This window comes from Mya arenaria, chromosome 1, assembly GCF_026914265.1.
Source record: "Mya arenaria isolate MELC-2E11 chromosome 1, ASM2691426v1".
Lineage (NCBI taxonomy): Eukaryota > Metazoa > Mollusca > Bivalvia > Myida > Myidae > Mya > Mya arenaria.
Window position 1 is genome coordinate 49,751,949 of NC_069122.1, and position 20,419 is coordinate 49,772,367.

A 20,419-nucleotide genomic window follows, 5' to 3' on the forward strand; every position below is an offset into this window, starting at 1 on the left:
GTTGACAGTCAGGAGTTTGAACCCATGACCCCTGGGTTGACAGTCAGAAGTTTTAACCCATGACCCCTGGGTTGACAGTCAGGAGTTTTAACCCATGACCCCTGGGTTGACAGTCAGGAGTTTTAATCCATGACCCCTGGGTTGACAGTCAGGAGTTTGAACCCATGACCCCTGGGTTGACAGTCAGGAGTTTTAACCCATGACCCCTGGGTTGACAGTCAGGAGTTTTAACCCATGTCCCCTGGGTTGACAGTCAGGAGTTTTAACCAATGACCCCTGGGTTGACAGTCAGGAGTTTGAACCCATGTCCCCTGGGTTGACAGTCAGGAGTTTAAACCCATGACCCCTGGGTTGACAGTCAGGAGTTTTACCCCATGACCCCTGGGTTGAAAGTCAGGAGTTTTAACCCATGTCCCCTGGGTTGACAGTCAGGAGTTTAAACCCATGACCCCTGGGTTGACAGTCAGGAGTTTAAACCCATGACCCCTGGGTTGACAGTCAGGAGTTTTAACCCATGACCCCTGGGTTGTCAGTCAGGAGTTTGAACCCATGACCCCTGGGTTGACAGCCAGGAGTTTTAACCCATGACCCCTGGGTTGACAGTCAGGAGTTTAAACCCATGACCCCTGGGTTGACAGTCAGGAGTTTTAATCCATGTCCCCTGGGTTGACAGTAAGGAGTTGTACCCCTCAGCCACAGAATCCTTGATTTGTGACAGTAAATAACTTACCATATACAGCATCTGTTTATAATTGCCTTGCAGCGATCACACAGCCATCCAGATCTAGCAAGGGGTCTATTGCACATGTTACAGTTGACGTGTATCGAGGTAGATTGTTGATTAAGCATGGACACAGACGGAAGCTTGCTCATCTTGATGATAAAGTTGGCTATAGTCCACTGTTTAAACCTGCCCAGAAGTTCTGAAATTAAAGAAACTTATTTTTTTCAAAGTTCAAAGTTTGTAAATCTATTGTTAAAAATCCATATTATGCAAAAATAATTTTTAAAGGGACATGGTTTGTAAAATGCACTATTTTTTCACGAAATAAAGTGTGGAAAATCATTAGGAGTGTTAACACTAAGATACATGAGGAACCCTTCAGCAAATGGTGATATTTCCTCAAATAACTTCTTTGATGACCACAATTCTCCATAGCATTAATAATGGGTTTCAGCGATTTCGATGTTGCGTGATTGATGATTGACATTATCACGTGATGTTGTCAATGCATGGTTAAATGGTCAATATATCCATGTCTTTTAATTAAGTCCTTGTGGCCTATAGGTTAAGGCGCCAGTTTTCCAAATTTCTCTTTACTTCACCAGCACTGGTTCTCACCCTACTTAAACTAAAAATTTGTTTATACTTTAATCATATTTTTTATGCAACTTGCTATCATAGAGTGATGATAAAAATATCAATCTTATGGAGCTTTGTGTTAAAGACAGTTTACTTAACAAAAAATAGCTAGAAAGGTTAACCACATCTTTAGAAAGCTAGCCCATAAACTAGCCCATGCAACAAGCCCATGAACTAGCCCATGCAACAAGCCCATGAACTAGCCCATGCAACAAGCCCATGAACTAGCCCATGCAACTAGCCCGAGCAACTAGCCCATGAACTAGCCCATGAACTAGCCCATGCAACTAGCCCATGCAACAAGCCCATGAACTAGCCCATGCAACAAGCCCATGAACTAGCCCATGCAACAAGCCCATGAACTAGCCCATGCAACAAGCCCATGAACTAGCCCATGCAACTAGCCCATGCAACAAGCCCATGAACTAGCCCATGCAACAAGCCCATGCAACAAGCCCATGCAACTAGCCCATGAACTAGCCCATGCAACAAGCCCATGCAACTAGCCTGTGAACTAGCCCATGAACTAGCCCATGCAACAAGCCCATGCAACTAGCCTGTGAACTAGCCCATGCAACTAGCCCATGAACTAGCCCATGCAACAAGCCCATGCAACTAGCCTGTGAACTAGCCCATGAACTAGCCCATGCAACAAGCCCATGCAACTAGCCTGTGAACTAGCCCATGCAACTAGCCCATGAACTAGCCCATGCAACAAGCCCATGCAACTAGCCTGTGAACTAGCCCATGAACTAGCCCATGCAACAAGCCCATGCAACTAGCCTGTGAACTAGCCCATGCAACTAGCCCATGCAACAAGCCCATGCAACTAGCCCATGAACTAGCCCATGCAACAAGCCCATGAACTAGCCCATGCAACAAGCCCATGAACTAGCCCACAACTAGCCCACAACTAGCCCATGCAACAAGCCCATGCAACAAGCCCATGCAACTAGCCCATGAACTAGCCCATGCAACAAGCCCATGAACTAGCCCATGCAACAAGCCCATGAACTAGCCCATGCAACTAGCCCATGAACTAGCCCATGCAACAAGCCCATGCAACTAGCCCATGCAACAAGCCCATGCAACTAGCCCATGCAACTAGCCCATGAACTAGCCCATGCAACTAGCCCATGCAACTAGCCCATGCAACAAGCCCATGAAACAAGCCCATGCAACTAGCCCATGAACTAGCCCATGCAACTAGCCCATGAACTAGCCCATGCAACTAGCCCATGCAACAAGCCCATGCAACTAGCCCATGCAACTAGCCCATGCAACTAGCCCATGCAACAAGCCCATGCAACTAGCCCATGCAACTAGCCCACAACTAGCCCATGCAACTAGCCCATGCAACTAGCCCACAACTAGCCCATGCAACTAGCCCATGCAACTAGCCCATGCAACAAGCCCATGCAACTAGCCCATGCAACTAGCCCACAACTAGCCCATGCAACTAGCCCATGCAACTAGCCCACAACTAGCCCATGAACTAGCCCACAAACTAGCCCACAAACTAGCCCATGCAACTAGCCCACAACTAGCCCATGCAACTAGCCCACAAACTAGCCCATGCAACTAGCCCACAAACTAGCCCACGAACTAGCCCATGCAACTAGCCCACAACTAGCCCATGCAACTAGCCGAGCAACTAGCCCATGCAACTAGCCCAAGCAACTAGCCCACAACAAGCCCATGAACTAGCCCATGCAACTAGCCCATGCAACTAGCCCACAACTAGCCCATGCAACTAGCCCATGCAACTAGCCCACAACTAGCCCATGCAACTAGCCCACAACTAGCCCATGCAACTAGCCCACAACTAGCCCATGCAACTAGCCCACAACTAGCCCATGCAACTAGCCCACAACTAGCCCACAACTAGCCCATGCAACTAGCCCACAACTAGCCCATGCAACTAGCCCACAACTAGCCCACAACTAGCCCATGCAACTAGCCCATGCAACAAGCCCATGCAACTAGCCCATGAACTAGCCCATGCAACTAGCCCATGCAACTAGCCCATGCAACTAGCCCATGCAACTAGCCCACAACTAGCCCATGCAACTAGCCCATGCAACTAGCCCACAACTAGCCCATGCAACTAGCCCACAACTAGCCCATGCAACTAGCCCACAACTAGCCCATGCAACTAGCCCACAACTAGCCCATGCAACTAGCCCATGCAACTAGCCCATGCAACTAGCCCATGCAACTAGCCCACAACTAGCCCATGCAACTAGCCCATGCAACTAGCCCACAACTAGCCCACAACTAGCCCATGAACTAGCCCACAAACTAGCCCACAACTAGCCCATGCAACTAGCCCATGCAACTAGCCCACAACTAGCCCATGCAACTAGCCCATGCAACTAGCCCATGCAACTAGCCCACAACTAGCCCATGCAACTAGCCCATGAACTAGCCCATGCAACTAGCCCACAACTAGCCCATGCAACTAGCCCACAACTAGCCCATGCAACTAGCCCATGCAACTAGCCCATGCAACTAGCCCACAACTAGCCCATGCAACTAGCCCATGAACTAGCCCATGCAACTAGCCCACAACTAGCCCATGCAACTAGCCCACAACTAGCCCATGCAACTAGCCCACAACTAGCCCATGCAACTAGCCCACAACTAGCCCATGCAACTAGCCCACAACTAGCCCATGCAACTAGCCCACAACTAGCCCACAACTAGCCCATGCAACTAGCCCATGCAACTAGCCACTGCAACTAGCCCATGCAACTAGCCCACAACTAGCCCACAACTAGCCCACAACTAGCCCATGAACTAGCCCGTGAACTAGCCGAGCAACTAGCCCATGCAACTAGCCCATGCAACTAGCCCACAACTAGCCCACAACTAGCCCATGCAACTAGCCCACAACTAGCCCACAACTAGCCCACAACTAGCCCATGCAACTAGCCCATGCAACTAGCCACTGCAACTAGCCCATGCAACTAGCCCACAACTAGCCCATGCAACTAGCCCATGCAACTAGCCCATGCAACTAGCCCATGCAACTAGCCCATGCAACTAGCCCACAACTAGCCCATGCAACTAGCCCATGCAACTAGCCCACAACTAGCCCACAACTAGCCCATGAACTAGCCCGTGAACTAGCCGAGCAACTAGCCCATGCAACTAGCCCGTGAACTAGCCCATGCAACTAGCCCATGCAACTAGCCCACAACTAGCCCACAACTAGCCCATGAACTAGCCCGTGAACTAGCCGAGCAACTAGCCCATGCAACTAGCCCATGCAACTAGCCCATGAACTAGCCCATGCAACTAGCCCATGCAACTAGCCCATGCAACTAGCCCGTGAACTAGCCCATGCAACTAGCCCATGCAACTAGCCCATGCAACTAGCCCACAACTAGCCCATGAACTAGCCCGTGAACTAGCCGAGAAACTAGCCCATGCAACTAGCCCGTGAACTAGCCCATGCAACTAGCCCGTGAACTAGCCCATGCAACTAGCCCATGCAACTAGCCCATGAACTAGCCCATGCAACTAGCCCATGCAACTAGCCCATGCAACAAGCCCATGAACTAGCCCATGCAACAAGCCCATGAACTAGCCCATGCAACTAGCCCATGCAACTAGCCTGTGAACTAGCCCATGCAACTAGCCCATGCAACTAGCCCGTGAACTAGCCCATGAACTAGCCCATGCAACTAGCCCATGAACTAGCCCATGCAACTAGCCCATGCAACTAGCCCGTGAACTAGCCCATGAACTAGCCCATGCAACAAGCCCATGAACTAGCCCATGAACTAGCCCGTGAACTAGCCCATGCAACTAGCCGAGCAACTAGCTCATGAACTAGCCCATGCAACAAGCCAATGCAACTAGCCCATGCAACAAGCCCATGAACTAGCCCATGCAACAAGCCAATGCAACTAGCCCATGCAACTAGCCCATGCAACAAGCCCATGAACTAGCCCATGCAACTAGCCCGTGAACTAGCCCATGCAACTAGCCCATGCAACAAGCCCATGCAACTAGCCCATGAACTAGCCCATGCAACAAGCCCATGAACTAGCCCATGCAACAAGCCCATGAACTAGCCCATGCAACAAGCCCATGAACTAGCCCATGCAACTAGCCCATGAACTAGCCCATGCAACTAGCCTGTGAACTAGCCCATGCAACTAGCCGAGCAACTAGCCCATGCAACTAGCCCATGCAACAAGCCCATGAACTAGCCCATGCAACAAGCCCATGAACTAGCCCATGCAACAAGCCCATGAACTAGCCCATGCAACTAGCCCATGCAACTAGCCCGTGAACTAGCCCATGCAACTAGCCCATGCAACTAGCCCATGAACTAGCCCATGCAACTAGCCCGTGAACTAGCCCATGCAACAAGCCCATGCAACTAGCCCATGCAACAAGCCCATGCAACTAGCCGAGCAACTAGCCCATGAACTAGCCCATGCAACTAGCCCATGCAACTAGCCCATGCAACTAGCCCATGCAACTAGCCGAGCAACTAGCCCATGCAACTAGCCCATGCAACTAGCCCACAACTAGCCCATGCAACTAGCCCATGCAACTAGCCCATGCAACTAGCCCATGCAACAAGCCCATGAACTAGCCCATGAACTAGCCCACAACTAGCCCACAACTAGCCCACAACTAGCCCATGCAACTAGCCCATGCAACAAGCCCATGCAACTAGCCCATGCAACTAGCCCACAACTAGCCCATGCAACTAGCCCACAAACTAGCCCGTGAACAAGCCCACAAACTAGCCCATGCAACTAGCCCACAAACCAGCCCATGCAACTAGCCCACAACTAGCCCATGCAACTAGCCCATGCAACTAGCCCACAACTAGCCCATGCAACTAGCCCATGCAACTAGCCCATGCAACTAGCCCACAACTAGCCCACAACTAGCCCATGAACTAGCCCACAAACTAGCCCATGCAACTAGCCCACAACTAGCCCATGCAACTAGCCCACAAACTAGCCCATGCAACTAGCCCACAAACTAGCCCATGAACTAGCCCATGCAACTAGCCCACAACTAGCCCATGCAACTAGCCGAGCAACTAGCCCATGCAACTAGCCCACAACAAGCCCATGAACTAGCCCATGCAACTAGCCCATGCAACTAGCCCATGCAACTAGCCCATCCAACTAGCCCATGCAACTAGCCCATGCAACTAGCCCATGAACTAGCCCATGCAACTAGCCCACAACTAGCCACTGCAACTAGCCCATGCAACTAGCCCATGCAACTAGCCCACAACTAGCCCATGCAACTAGCCCATGAACTAGCCCATGCAACTAGCCCACAACTAGCCACTGCAACTAGCCCATGCAACTAGCCCATGCAACTAGCCCACAACTAGCCCATGCAACTAGCCCATGCAACTAGCCCGTGAACTAGCCCACAACTAGCCCATGCAACAAGCCCATGCAACAAGCCCATGCAACTAGCCCATAACTAGCCCATGCAACTAGCCCATGCAACTAGCCCACAACTAGCCCATGCAACTAGCCCATGCAACTAGCCCACAACTAGCCCATGAACTAGCCCGTGAACTAGCCGAGCAACTAGCCCATGCAACTAGCCCGTGAACTAGCCCATGAACTAGCCCATGAACTAGCCCATGCAACTAGCCCATACAACTAGCCCACAACTAGCCCATGAACTAGCCCGTGAACTAGCCGAGCAACTAGCCCATGCAACTAGCCCATGAACTAGCCCATGCAACTAGCCCACAACTAGCCCATGAACTAGCCCGTGAACTAGCCGAGCAACTAGCCCATGCAACTAGCCCGTGAACTAGCCCATGCAACTAGCCCATGCAACTAGCCCACAACTAGCCCATGAACTAGCCCGTGAACTAGCCGAGAAACTAGCCCATGCAACTAGCCCGTGAACTAGCCCATGCAACTAGCCCATGCAACTAGCCCGTGAACTAGCCCATGCAACTAGCCCATGCAACTAGCCCATGCAACTAGCCCATGCAACAAGCCCATGAACTAGCCCATGCAACAAGTCCATGAACTAGCCCATGCAACTAGCCCGTGAACTAGCCCATGCAACTAGCCCATGCAACTAGCCCATGCAACTAGCCCGTGAACTAGCCCATGCAACTAGCCCATGCAACTAGCCCATGCAACTAGCCCATGCAACTAGCCCGTGAACTAGCCCATGCAACTAGCCCATGCAACTAGCCCATGCAACTAGCCCATGCAACTAGCCCGTGCAACTAGCCCGTGAACTAGCCCATGCAACTAGCCCGTGAACTAGCCCATGAACTAGCCCATGAACTAGCCCATGCAACAAGCCCATGAACTAGCCCATGAACTAGCCCATGCAACTAGCCCATGCAACTAGCCCGTGAACTAGCCCATGCAACTAGCCCATGCAACTAGCCCATGCAACTAGCCCATGCAACTAGCCCGTGAACTAGCCCACAACTAGCCCATGCAACTAGCCCACAACAAGCCCATGAACTAGCCCATGCAACTAGCCCATGCAACTAGCCCATGCAACTAGCCCGTGAACTAGCCCATGAACTAGCCCATGCAACAAGCCCATGAACTAGCCCATGAACTAGCCCGTGAACTAGCCCATGCAACTAGCCGAGCAACTAGCTCATGAACTAGCCCATGCAACAAGCCAATGCAACTAGCCCATGCAACAAGCCCATGAACTAGCCCATGCAACAAGCCAATGCAACTAGCCCATGCAACTAGCCCATGCAACAAGCCCATGAACTAGCCCATGCAACTACCCCTTAAACTAGCCCATGCAACTAGCCCATGCAACTAGCCCATGCAACAAGCCCATGCAACTAGCCCATGAACTAGCCCATGCAACAAGCCCATGAACTAGCCCATGCAACAAGCCCATGAACTAGCCCATGCAACAAGCCCATGAACTAGCCCATGCAACTAGCCCATGAACTAGCCCATGCAACTAGCCTGTGAACTAGCCCATGCAACTAGCCGAGCAACTAGCCCATGCAACTAGCCCATGCAACAAGCCCATGAACTAGCCCATGCAACAAGCCCATGAACTAGCCCATGCAACAAGCCCATGAACTAGCCCATGCAACTAGCCCATGAACTAGCCCGTGAACTAGCCCGTGAACTAGCCCATGCAACTAGCCCATGCAACTAGCCCATGAACTAGCCCATGCAACTAGCCCGTGAACTAGCCCATGCAACAAGCCCATGCAACTAGCCCATGCAACAAGCCCATGCAACTAGCCGAGCAACTAGCCCATGAACTAGCCCATGCAACTAGCCCATGCAACTAGCCCATGCAACTAGCCCATGCAACTAGCCCATGCAACTAGCCGAGCAACTAGCCCATGCAACTAGCCCATGCAACTAGCCCACAACTAGCCCATGCAACTAGCCCATGCAACTAGCCCATGCAACTAGCCCATGAACTAGCCCATGCAACAAGCCCATGCAACTAGCCCATGAACTAGCCCATGCAACTAGCCCACAACTAGCCCATGCAACTAGCCCATGCAACAAGCCCATGCAACTAGCCCGTGAACTAGCCCACAACTAGCCCATGCAACAAGCCCATGCAACAAGCCCATGCAACTAGCCCATGCAACTAGCCCATAACTAGCCCATGCAACTAGCCCATGCAACTAGCCCACAACTAGCCCATGCAACTAGCCCATGCAACTAGCCCACAACTAGCCCACAACTAGCCCATGAACTAGCCCGTGAACTAGCCGAGCAACTAGCCCATGCAACTAGCCCGTGAACTAGCCCATGAACTAGCCCATGCAACTAGCCCATACAACTAGCCCACAACTAGCCCACAACTAGCCCATGAACTAGCCCGTGAACTAGCCGAGCAACTAGCCCATGCAACTAGCCCATGAACTAGCCCATGCAACTAGCCCACAACTAGCCCATGAACTAGCCCGTGAACTAGCCGAGCAACTAGCCCATGCAACTAGCCCGTGAACTAGCCCATGCAACTAGCCCATGCAACTAGCCCATGCAACTAGCCCACAACTAGCCCATGAACTAGCCCGTGAACTAGCCGAGAAACTAGCCCATGCAACTAGCCCACAACTAGCCCATGCAACAAGCCCATGAACTAGCCCGTGAACTAGCCCATGCAACTAGCCGAGCAACTAGCCCATGCAACTAGCCCGTGAACTAGCCCATGAACTAGCCCGTGAACTAGCCCGTGAACTAGCCCATGCAACTAGCCGAGCAACTAGCCCATGCAACTAGCCCGTGAACTAGCCCATGCAACTAGCCCGTGAACTAGCCCATGCAACTAGCCCATGCAACTAGCCCGTGAACTAGCCCATGAACTAGCCCGTGAACTAGCCCATGCAACTAGCCGAGCAACTAGCCCATGCAACTAGCCCATGCAACTAGCCCGTGAACTAGCCCATGAACTAGCCCGTGAACTAGCCCATGCAACTAGCCGAGCAACTAGCCCATGCAACTAGCCCATGCAACTAGCCCGTGAACTAGCCCATGAACTAGCCCGTGAACTAGCCCATGCAACTAGCCGAGCAACTAGCCCATGAACTAGCCCATGCAACTAGCCCATGCAACTAGCCCATGAACTAGCCCATGAACTAGCCCATGCAACTAGCCCGTGAACTAGCCCATGAACTAGCCCGTGAACTAGCCCATGCAACTAGCCGAGCAACTAGCCCGTGAACTAGCCCATGCAACTAGCCCATGCAACTAGCCCATGAACTAGCCCATGAACTAGCCCGTGAACTAGCCCATGCAACTAGCCGAGCAACTAGCCCATGCAACTAGCCCATGCAACTAGCCCGTGAACTAGCCCATGAACTATCCCATGCAACTAGCCGAGCAACTAGCCCATGCAACTAGCCCATGCAACTAGCCCGTGAACTAGCCCATGAACTAGCCCATGCAACTAGCCCATGCAACTAGCCCATGCAACTAGCCCATGCAACAAGCCCATGAACTAGCCCGTGAACTAGCCCATGCAACTAGCCCATGCAACTAGCCCATGCAACTAGCCCATGCAACTAGCCCGTGAACTAGCCCATGCAACTAGCCCGTGAACTAGCCCATGCAACTAGCCGAGCAACTAGCCCATGCAACTAGCCCATGCAACTAGCCCATGAACTAGCCCATGCAACTAGCCCATGCAACTAGCCCATGCAACTAGCCCATGCAACTAGCCCGTGAACTAGCCCATGCAACTAGCCCGTGAACTAGCCCATGCAACTAGCCGAGCAACTAGCCCATGCAACTAGCCCATGCAACTAGCCCGTGAACTAGCCCATGAACTAGCCCGTGAACTAGCCCATGCAACTAGCCGAGCAACTAGCCCATGAACTAGCCCATGCAACTAGCCCATGCAACTAGCCCGTGAACTAGCCCATGAACTAGCCCGTGAACTAGCCCATGCAACTAGCCCATGCAACTAGCCCGTGAACTAGCCCATGAACTAGCCCGTGAACTAGCCCGTGAACTAGCCCATGAACTAGCCCATGCTACTAGCCCATGAACTAGCCCATGCAACAAGCCCATGAACAAGCCCATGCAACAAGCCCATGAACAAGCCCATGAACAAGCCCATGCAACTAGCCCATGCAACAAGCCCATGCAACTAGCCCACAACTAGCCCATGAACTAGCCCATGCAACTAGCCCATGCAACAAGCCCATGCAACTAGCCCATGCAACTAGCCCATGCAACAAGCCAATGCAACTAGCCCATGAACTAGCCCATGAACTAGCCCATGCAACAAGCCCATGCAACTAGCCCACAACTAGCCCATGCAATTAGCCCATGAACTAGCCCATGCAACAAGCCCATGCAACTAGCCCACAACAAGCCCATGCAACAAGCCCATGCAACTAGCCCATGCAACTAGCCCATGCAACTAGCCCATGCAACTAGCCCATGAACTAGCCCATGCAACAAGCCCATGAACTAGCCCATGCAACTAGCCCATGAACAAGCCCATGAACTAGCCCATGCAACTAGCCCGTGAACTAGCCCGTGAACTAGCCCATGCAACTAGCCCATGAACTAGCCCACAAACTAGCCCATGCAACTAGCCCATGCAACTAGCCGAGCAACTAGCCCATGCAACTAGCCCATGCAACTAGCCCACAACTAGCCCATGCAACTAGCCCATGCAACTAGCCCACAACTAGCCCACAACTAGCCCACAAACTAGCCCATGAACTAGCCCACAAACTAGCCCATGAACTAGCCCACAAACTAGCCCATGCAACTAGCCCATGCAACTAGCCCACAACTAGCCCATGCAACTAGCCCATGCAACTAGCCCATGCAACTAGCCCGTGAACTAGCCCGTGAACTAGCCCATGCAACTAGCCCATGAACTAGCCTGTGAACTAGCCCATGAACTAGCCCATGCAACTAGCCCATGCAACTAGCCCACAACTAGCCCATGCAACTAGCCCATGCAACTAGCCCATGCAACTAGCCCATGCAACTAGCCCACAACTAGCCCACAACTAGCCCATGCAACTAGCCCATGCAACTAGCCCATGCAACTAGCCCATGCAACTAGCCCATGCAACTAGCCCATGCAACTAGCCCATGCAACTAGCCCATGCAACTAGCCCATGCAACTAGCCTGTGAACTAGCCCATGCAACTAGCCGAGCAACTAGCCCATGCAACTAGCCCATGCAACAAGCCCATGAACTAGCCCATGCAACAAGCCCATGAACTAGCCCATGCAACTAGCCCATGAACTAGCCCGTGAACTAGCCCGTGAACTAGCCCATGCAACTAGCCCATGCAACTAGCCCATGAACTAGCCCATGCAACTAGCCCGTGAACTAGCCCATGCAACAAGCCCATGCAACAAGCCCATGCAACTAGCCGAGCAACTAGCCCATGAACTAGCCCATGCAACTAGCCCATGCAACTAGCCCATGCAACTAGCCCATGCAACTAGCCCATGCAACTAGCCCATGCAACTAGCCGAGCAACTAGCCCATGCAACTAGCCCATGCAACTAGCCCACAACTAGCCCATGCAACTAGCCCATGCAACTAGCCCATGCAACTAGCCCATGAACTAGCCCATGCAACAAGCCCATGCAACTAGCCCATGAACTAGCCCATGCAACTAGCCCACAACTAGCCCATGCAACTAGCCCATGCAACAAGCCCATGCAACTAGCCCGTGAACTAGCCCACAACTAGCCCATGCAACAAGCCCATGCAACAAGCCCATGCAACTAGCCCATGCAACTAGCCCATGCAACTAGCCCATAACTAGCCCATGCAACTAGCCCATGCAACTAGCCCACAACTAGCCCATGCAACTAGCCCATGCAACTAGCCCACAACTAGCCCACAACTAGCCCATGAACTAGCCCGTGAACTAGCCGAGCAACTAGCCCATGCAACTAGCCCGTGAACTAGCCCATGAACTAGCCCATGCAACTAGCCCATACAACTAGCCCACAACTAGCCCACAACTAGCCCATGAACTAGCCCGTGAACTAGCCGAGCAACTAGCCCATGCAACTAGCCCATGAACTAGCCCATGCAACTAGCCCACAACTAGCCCATGAACTAGCCCGTGAACTAGCCGAGCAACTAGCCCATGCAACTAGCCCGTGAACTAGCCCATGCAACTAGCCCATGCAACTAGCCCATGCAACTAGCCCACAACTAGCCCATGAACTAGCCCGTGAACTAGCCGAGAAACTAGCCCATGCAACTAGCCCACAACTAGCCCATGCAACAAGCCCATGAACTAGCCCATGAACTAGCCCATGCAACTAGCCCACAACTAGCCCATGCAACTAGCCCATGCAACTAGCCCATGCAACTAGCCGAGCAACTAGCCCATGCAACTAGCCCATGCAACTAGCCCACAACTAGCCGAGCAACTAGCCCATGCAACTAGCCCATGCAACTAGCCCATGCAACTAGCCTGTGAACTAGCACATGCAACTAGCCGAGCAACTAGCCCATGCAACAAGCCCATGAACTAGCCCATGCAACAAGCCCATGAACTAGCCCATGCAACTAGCCCATGCAACTAGCCCGTGAACTAGCCCATGCAACTAGCCCATGAACTAGCCCATGCAACTAGCCCATGCAACTAGCCCATGAACTAGCCCATGCAACTAGCCCATGCAACTAGCCCGTGAACTAGCCCGTGAACTAGCCCATGCAACTAGCCGAGCAACTAGCCGAGCAACTAGCCCATGCAACTAGCCCATGCAACTAGCCCATGAACTAGCCCATGCAACAAGCCCATGCAACTAGCCCATGCAACAAGCCCATGCAACTAGCCCATGCAACTATCCCATGCAACTAGCCCGTGAACTAGCCCATGCAACTAGCCGAGCAACTAGCCGAGCAACTAGCCCATGCAACTAGCCCATGCAACTAGCCCGTGCAACTAGCCCGTGCAACTAGCCCGTGAACTAGCCCATGAACTAGCCCGTGAACTAGCCCATGCAACTAGCCGAGCAACTAGCCCATGCAACTAGCCCGTGAACTAGCCCATGAACTAGCCCGTGAACTAGCCCGTGAACTAGCCCATGCAACTAGCCGAGCAACTAGCCCATGCAACTAGCCCGTGAACTAGCCCATGCAACTAGCCCGTGAACTAGCCCATGCAACTAGCCCATGCAACTAGCCCGTGAACTAGCCCATGAACTAGCCCATGAACTAGCCCATGCAACTAGCCCACAACTAGCCCATGAACTAGCCCGTGAACTAGCCGAGCAACTAGCCCATGCAACTAGCCCGTGAACTAGCCCATGCAACTAGCCCATGCAACTAGCCCATGCAACTAGCCCACAACTAGCCCATGAACTAGCCCGTGAACTAGCCGAGAAACTAGCCCATGCAACTAGCCCACAACTAGCCCATGCAACAAGCCCATGAACTAGCCCATGAACTAGCCCATGCAACTAGCCCACAACTAGCCCATGCAACTAGCCCATGCAACTAGCCCATGCAACTAGCCGAGCAACTAGCCCATGCAACTAGCCCATGCAACTAGCCCACAACTAGCCGAGCAACTAGCCCATGCAACTAGCCCATGCAACTAGCCCATGCAACTAGCCTGTGAACTAGCACATGCAACTAGCCGAGCAACTAGCCCATGCAACAAGCCCATGAACTAGCCCATGCAACAAGCCCATGAACTAGCCCATGCAACTAGCCCATGCAACTAGCCCGTGAACTAGCCCATGCAACTAGCCCATGAACTAGCCCATGCAACTAGCCCATGCAACTAGCCCATGAACTAGCCCATGCAACTAGCCCATGCAACTAGCCCGTGAACTAGCCCGTGAACTAGCCCATGCAACTAGCCGAGCAACTAGCCGAGCAACTAGCCCATGCAACTAGCCCATGCAACTAGCCCATGAACTAGCCCATGCAACAAGCCCATGCAACTAGCCCATGCAACAAGCCCATGCAACTAGCCCATGCAACTATCCCATGCAACTAGCCCGTGAACTAGCCCATGCAACTAGCCGAGCAACTAGCCGAGCAACTAGCCCATGCAACTAGCCCATGCAACTAGCCCGTGCAACTAGCCCGTGCAACTAGCCCGTGAACTAGCCCATGAACTAGCCCGTGAACTAGCCCATGCAACTAGCCGAGCAACTAGCCCATGCAACTAGCCCGTGAACTAGCCCATGAACTAGCCCGTGAACTAGCCCGTGAACTAGCCCATGCAACTAGCCGAGCAACTAGCCCATGCAACTAGCCCGTGAACTAGCCCATGCAACTAGCCCGTGAACTAGCCCATGCAACTAGCCCATGCAACTAGCCCGTGAACTAGCCCATGAACTAGCCCGTGAACTAGCCCATGCAACTAGCCGAGCAACTAGCCCATGCAACTAGCCCATGCAACTAGCCCGTGAACTAGCCCATGAACTAGCCCGTGAACTAGCCCATGCAACTAGCCGAGCAACTAGCCCATGCAACTAGCCCATGCAACTAGCCCGTGAACTAGCCCATGAACTAGCCCGTGAACTAGCCCATGCAACTAGCCGAGCAACTAGCCCATGAACTAGCCCATGCAACTAGCCCATGCAACTAGCCCATGAACTAGCCCATGAACTAGCCCATGCAACTAGCCCGTGAACTAGCCCATGAACTAGCCCGTGAACTAGCCCATGCAACTAGCCGAGCAACTAGCCCGTGAACTAGCCCATGCAACTAGCCCATGCAACTAGCCCATGAACTAGCCCATGAACTAGCCCGTGAACTAGCCCATGCAACTAGCCGAGCAACTAGCCCATGCAACTAGCCCATGCAACTAGCCCGTGAACTAGCCCATGAACTATCCCATGCAACTAGCCGAGCAACTAGCCCATGCAACTAGCCCATGCAACTAGCCCGTGAACTAGCCCATGAACTAGCCCATGCAACTAGCCCATGCAACTAGCCCATGCAACTAGCCCATGCAACAAGCCCATGAACTAGCCCGTGAACTAGCCCATGCAACTAGCCCATGCAACTAGCCCATGCAACTAGCCCATGCAACTAGCCCGTGAACTAGCCCATGCAACTAGCCCGTGAACTAGCCCATGCAACTAGCCGAGCAACTAGCCCATGCAACTAGCCCATGCAACTAGCCCATGAACTAGCCCATGCAACTAGCCCATGCAACTAGCCCATGCAACTAGCCCGTGAACTAGCCCATGCAACTAGCCCGTGAACTAGCCCATGCAACTAGCCGAGCAACTAGCCCATGCAACTAGCCCATGCAACTAGCCCGTGAACTAGCCCATGAACTAGCCCGTGAACTAGCCCATGCAACTAGCCGAGCAACTAGCCCATGAACTAGCCCATGCAACTAGCCCATGCAACTAGCCCGTGAACTAGCCCATGAACTAGCCCGTGAACTAGCCCATGCAACTAGCCCATGCAACTAGCCCGTGAACTAGCCCATGAACTAGCCCGTGAACTAGCCCGTGAACTAGCCCATGAACTAGCCCATGCTACTAGCCCATGAACTAGCCCATGCAACAAGCCCATGAACAAGCCCATGCAACAAGCCCATGAACAAGCCCATGCAACTAGCCCATGCAACAAGCCCATGCAACTAGCCCACAACTAGCCCATGAACTAGCCCATGCAACTAGCCCATGCAACAAGCCCATGCAACTAGCCCATGCAACTAGCCCATGCAACAAGCCAATGCAACTAGCCCATGAACTAGCCCATGAACTAGCCCATGCAACAAGCCCATGCAACTAGCCCACAACTAGCCCATGCAATTAGCCCATGAACTAGCCCATGCAACAAGCCCATGCAACTAGCCCACAACAAGCCCATGCAACAAGCCCATGCAACTAGCCCATGCAACTAGCCCATGCAACTAGCCCATGCAACTAGCCCATGAACTAGCCCATGCAACAAGCCCATGAACTAGCCCATGCAACTAGCCCATGAACAAGCCCATGAACTAGCCCATGCAACTAGCCCGTGAACTAGCCCGTGAACTAGCCCATGCAACTAGCCCATGAACTAGCCCACAAACTAGCCCATGCAACTAGCCCATGCAACTAGCCGAGCAACTAGCCCATGCAACTAGCCCATGCAACTAGCCCACAACTAGCCCATGCAACTAGCCCATGCAACTAGCCCATGCAACTAGCCCACAACTAGCCCACAACTAGCCCACAAACTAGCCCATGAACTAGCCCACAAACTAGCCCATGAACTAGCCCACAAACTAGCCCATGCAACTAGCCCATGCAACTAGCCCACAACTAGCCCATGCAACTAGCCCATGCAACTAGCCCATGCAACTAGCCCGTGAACTAGCCCGTGAACTAGCCCATGCAACTAGCCCATGAACTAGCCTGTGAACTAGCCCATGAACTAGCCCATGCAACTAGCCCATGCAACTAGCCCACAACTAGCCCATGCAACTAGCCCATGCAACTAGCCCATGCAACTAGCCCATGCAACTAGCCCACAACTAGCCCACAACTAGCCCATGCAACTAGCCCATGCAACTAGCCCATGCAACTAGCCCATGCAACTAGCCCATGCAACTAGCCCATGCAACTAGCCCATGCAACTAGCCCATGCAACTAGCCCATGCAACTAGCCCATGAACTAGCCCATGCAACTAGCCCACAACTAGCCCATGAACTAGCCCATGCAACTAGCCCACAACTAGCCCATGCAACTAGCCCATGCAACTAGCCCATGCAACTAGCCCATGAACTAGCCCATGCAACTAGCCCATGCAACTAGCCCTGGCTCCTATGTTCTTACCTATGTATGAGAGGAACCAGTCTTCTTGTAGATCAGTGTCCACATACTGTCGGAGCTTGTCCTTTAAAACTATCAACATGCTGACTGGGGTCTGCACATCTCCCTAAACAATACGTTCAAATTCAATCAATCTCAGCTGAAATGTGAATTCCTGTGTAATCCATCTAATACTGAAAAAGAAACCCTATGGGGTTTTTCACATAAAAATAAAAGTTTAAAGTCAGATGATGTTCTTTGTAAGTAAAATAATTGTTGTAAGAATCATATAACATGCAGATGAAAGAAATGATAAACAAAAATCTGTTTTTATGTTCTACACATGGCAAACAGTAACCTTACCTCGGCAGCCATGTTTGTCAACATATCTACAACTATATTAGCAAACTCCCAGTCTCCAGTCTCCAGCATGGCCATGTCCACCATAAGGCTTGTCATACCAATACCCTCTCCTGTAAGTATATATTTCCAGCTAAAAACAAATCCTTACTTGAAATGCCTTTGTTAGCATTGATTCATGACCTTGACCTTTGACTGTGAATCAAATGAGGCAATTTTCTGGTCAGTGAAAGGTCCAAAGTAGTGTATAGAAACTGTCTGGTCTACCGACAAAGAAGCCTGATATTACATATTTTGGAAAGATAAATGTACTACTTCTTCAATCAGGGCTCGTCAAACTGCCCAACTCATTCATACTTACTTTTTTATCTGAAACTGACCTGAGCTCTTGTTGACTACTGTATTGGCCTGGTCACTGTCAACCGAGGAGCCTACATGACTGTAGTTAGACTGCAGGGGTTCTAACGGGGCTTCACGATCATGAATCTCATGCCGTGGGTGGAATGCTTCTGATGGCAGCTGCCAATCCTAAATGCACAAGAAACTATTTACATATTATATTTCTTATTACTTCAGTATTACAATACGTTTTTATGATATAAATTGCTTTAATAAACACAATGATTTTATATGCGGTAGTTAAGTTCTTAAGTTTGCAATGTGATGGAATCAAAAATACTACCAAAACACACCCTGGCAAAAACTTTGTGGCACAGTACATTTTTTTTTATACAGCCTAGAGTCATAAATAAACAAGAGATGTTTGTCAAACATTATGCCCCCCCTGAGCGCCATGTTGTCAGGATTATATATCCTTTTACCATTCAAGGTCACTGTGACCTTGACCTTTGGCCCGATGACCCCCAAAAACAATAGGGGTCATCTGATGGTCAGGCCCAACTTCCATATCAAGTTTGATGACCATAGGTCTAGGCATTGTTGAGTTATCACTCGGAAAAGCTTTAAAATTATTTTACCATTAAAGGTCACTGTGACCTTGACCTTTGACCCGATGAGCCCTAAAATCAATAGGGGTCATCTATTGGTCAGCCCCAAACATCATGTCAAGTTTGATGACCATACGTCCAGGAATTGTTGAGTTATCACTCGGACAAGTTTTGGTCTACCGACGGACCGACCGACCGACCGACCGACATACCGATATGCCTGTGCAAAGCAATATACCCCTCTTCTTCGAAGGGGGGCATAATAACAGTAAGAAAGTTGAAAAAAGAGAATTTTCTAAGAGCTTTGTTAATGTCACTTGGCCTTAGAGTCTTATTGAAATTAACACCCAAATAATCAATTTAAAGTTACTTTAATCTTGTTAAGGGCTGGTCCCTCTAGGTAGGAAAAGTCGTCCCCTCCCCCGGGCTCGCCGTCTTGAAACAGGATGTCCCAGTCTGGGTTCACTTGGCCTCGGGCGATACTTGACAGTTTTGTGTCAAACATTTCACGGTCATCTGTCTCTTCATCTGAATTTCCTAAAAATTAATTTTTATAAGCTTAATGTTTTTAATGTTCTTATTTTAAACAAGACATCTCAATCCTGCTTCATTTTGTCAAAAGCCATACGTACAGGAAAGTTTTGTATATAATATTTTGTCACCATGGCGTAATATGTCATGTCAGGCCAATGTAAATTTATTGAAAGACTTTCATCCAAACTTTTTTTTAAATGGGGGCTGGGTGTAAAAAAATTCTTTTTCTTAGATATCTGTTTATTGTTGAATAGGAATTCATGCTCATTCTTTGTGACTAAGGGACCATATGCATGTGCTTCTAGATGAACCACAAAAAAGATCCTAACTATTCTCCTTTTTTACATGTGAATGTGATACATCGAAACTGTTGGTATGAATAAATGGCAATAAACACCATTCACAGACAGAACTGGACCAATATGCAAATACAAAATACAGATCCTAGTTCAACATTTTTATTTGAGTAAATAATAACTAATGGGCATTGTAAAAGGGGCTGGGATGAAAAATCTAGCAATTAATCTATAGTTGTTTTACAAATTTCTTTTAGAAAAAAATACACTTTCACCAATTAAAATTAGATTCAACGGTTGACACATTTGGTGAAATATTTCACTTAAACATTAGGTATTTTGTGTATCAAATGTAAACATCATGCATACCGGAAGTTCCATCCAAAACTTTCTCCTCAATGTCTGTTTCCACCTTGGCATCCTTGTTCAAACGAGCTGAAATATGACAATTACCTTAAAGTACCTACAAATATATTATGTACATACAAAAAAAAAAATGGTAAAATAGTTTGAAAAAACTTTTATGTTAAATAGATAACTTTTAAGTGAATAATGAAGGTAAATGGCTTTATGGTATTTATAGTATTGATATCCTAATATCAATATTCAATAGGAGTCATCTGCTGGTAGTATTTGAACTACATACCAAGTACTCCAAGTACTATATAAGGGTCACTGAATGAAAA

At 50.5% G+C, this 20,419-nt stretch overlaps 1 protein-coding gene across 7 annotated transcripts in view; it reads right to left on the reverse strand.

The window, feature by feature from the left end:
• The window catches only part of LOC128240686 (GATOR complex protein WDR24-like), a 47,341-nt gene that overhangs the window by 3,722 nt on the left and 23,200 nt on the right, over positions 1–20,419 (reverse strand). For all 7 annotated transcript variants that reach the window (XM_052957464.1, XM_052957408.1, XM_052957416.1 and 4 more), the window contains 6 exons: positions 20,103–20,168; positions 19,274–19,440; positions 18,337–18,484; positions 17,960–18,069; positions 17,621–17,723; positions 731–923 (listed from right to left, as the gene is read on the reverse strand). In XM_052957464.1, coding sequence (XP_052813424.1) covers positions 731–923; positions 17,621–17,723; positions 17,960–18,069; positions 18,337–18,484; positions 19,274–19,440; positions 20,103–20,168 — 787 coding nt within the window. The remainder of the gene's footprint in view (positions 1–730; positions 924–17,620; positions 17,724–17,959; positions 18,070–18,336; positions 18,485–19,273; positions 19,441–20,102; positions 20,169–20,419) is intronic.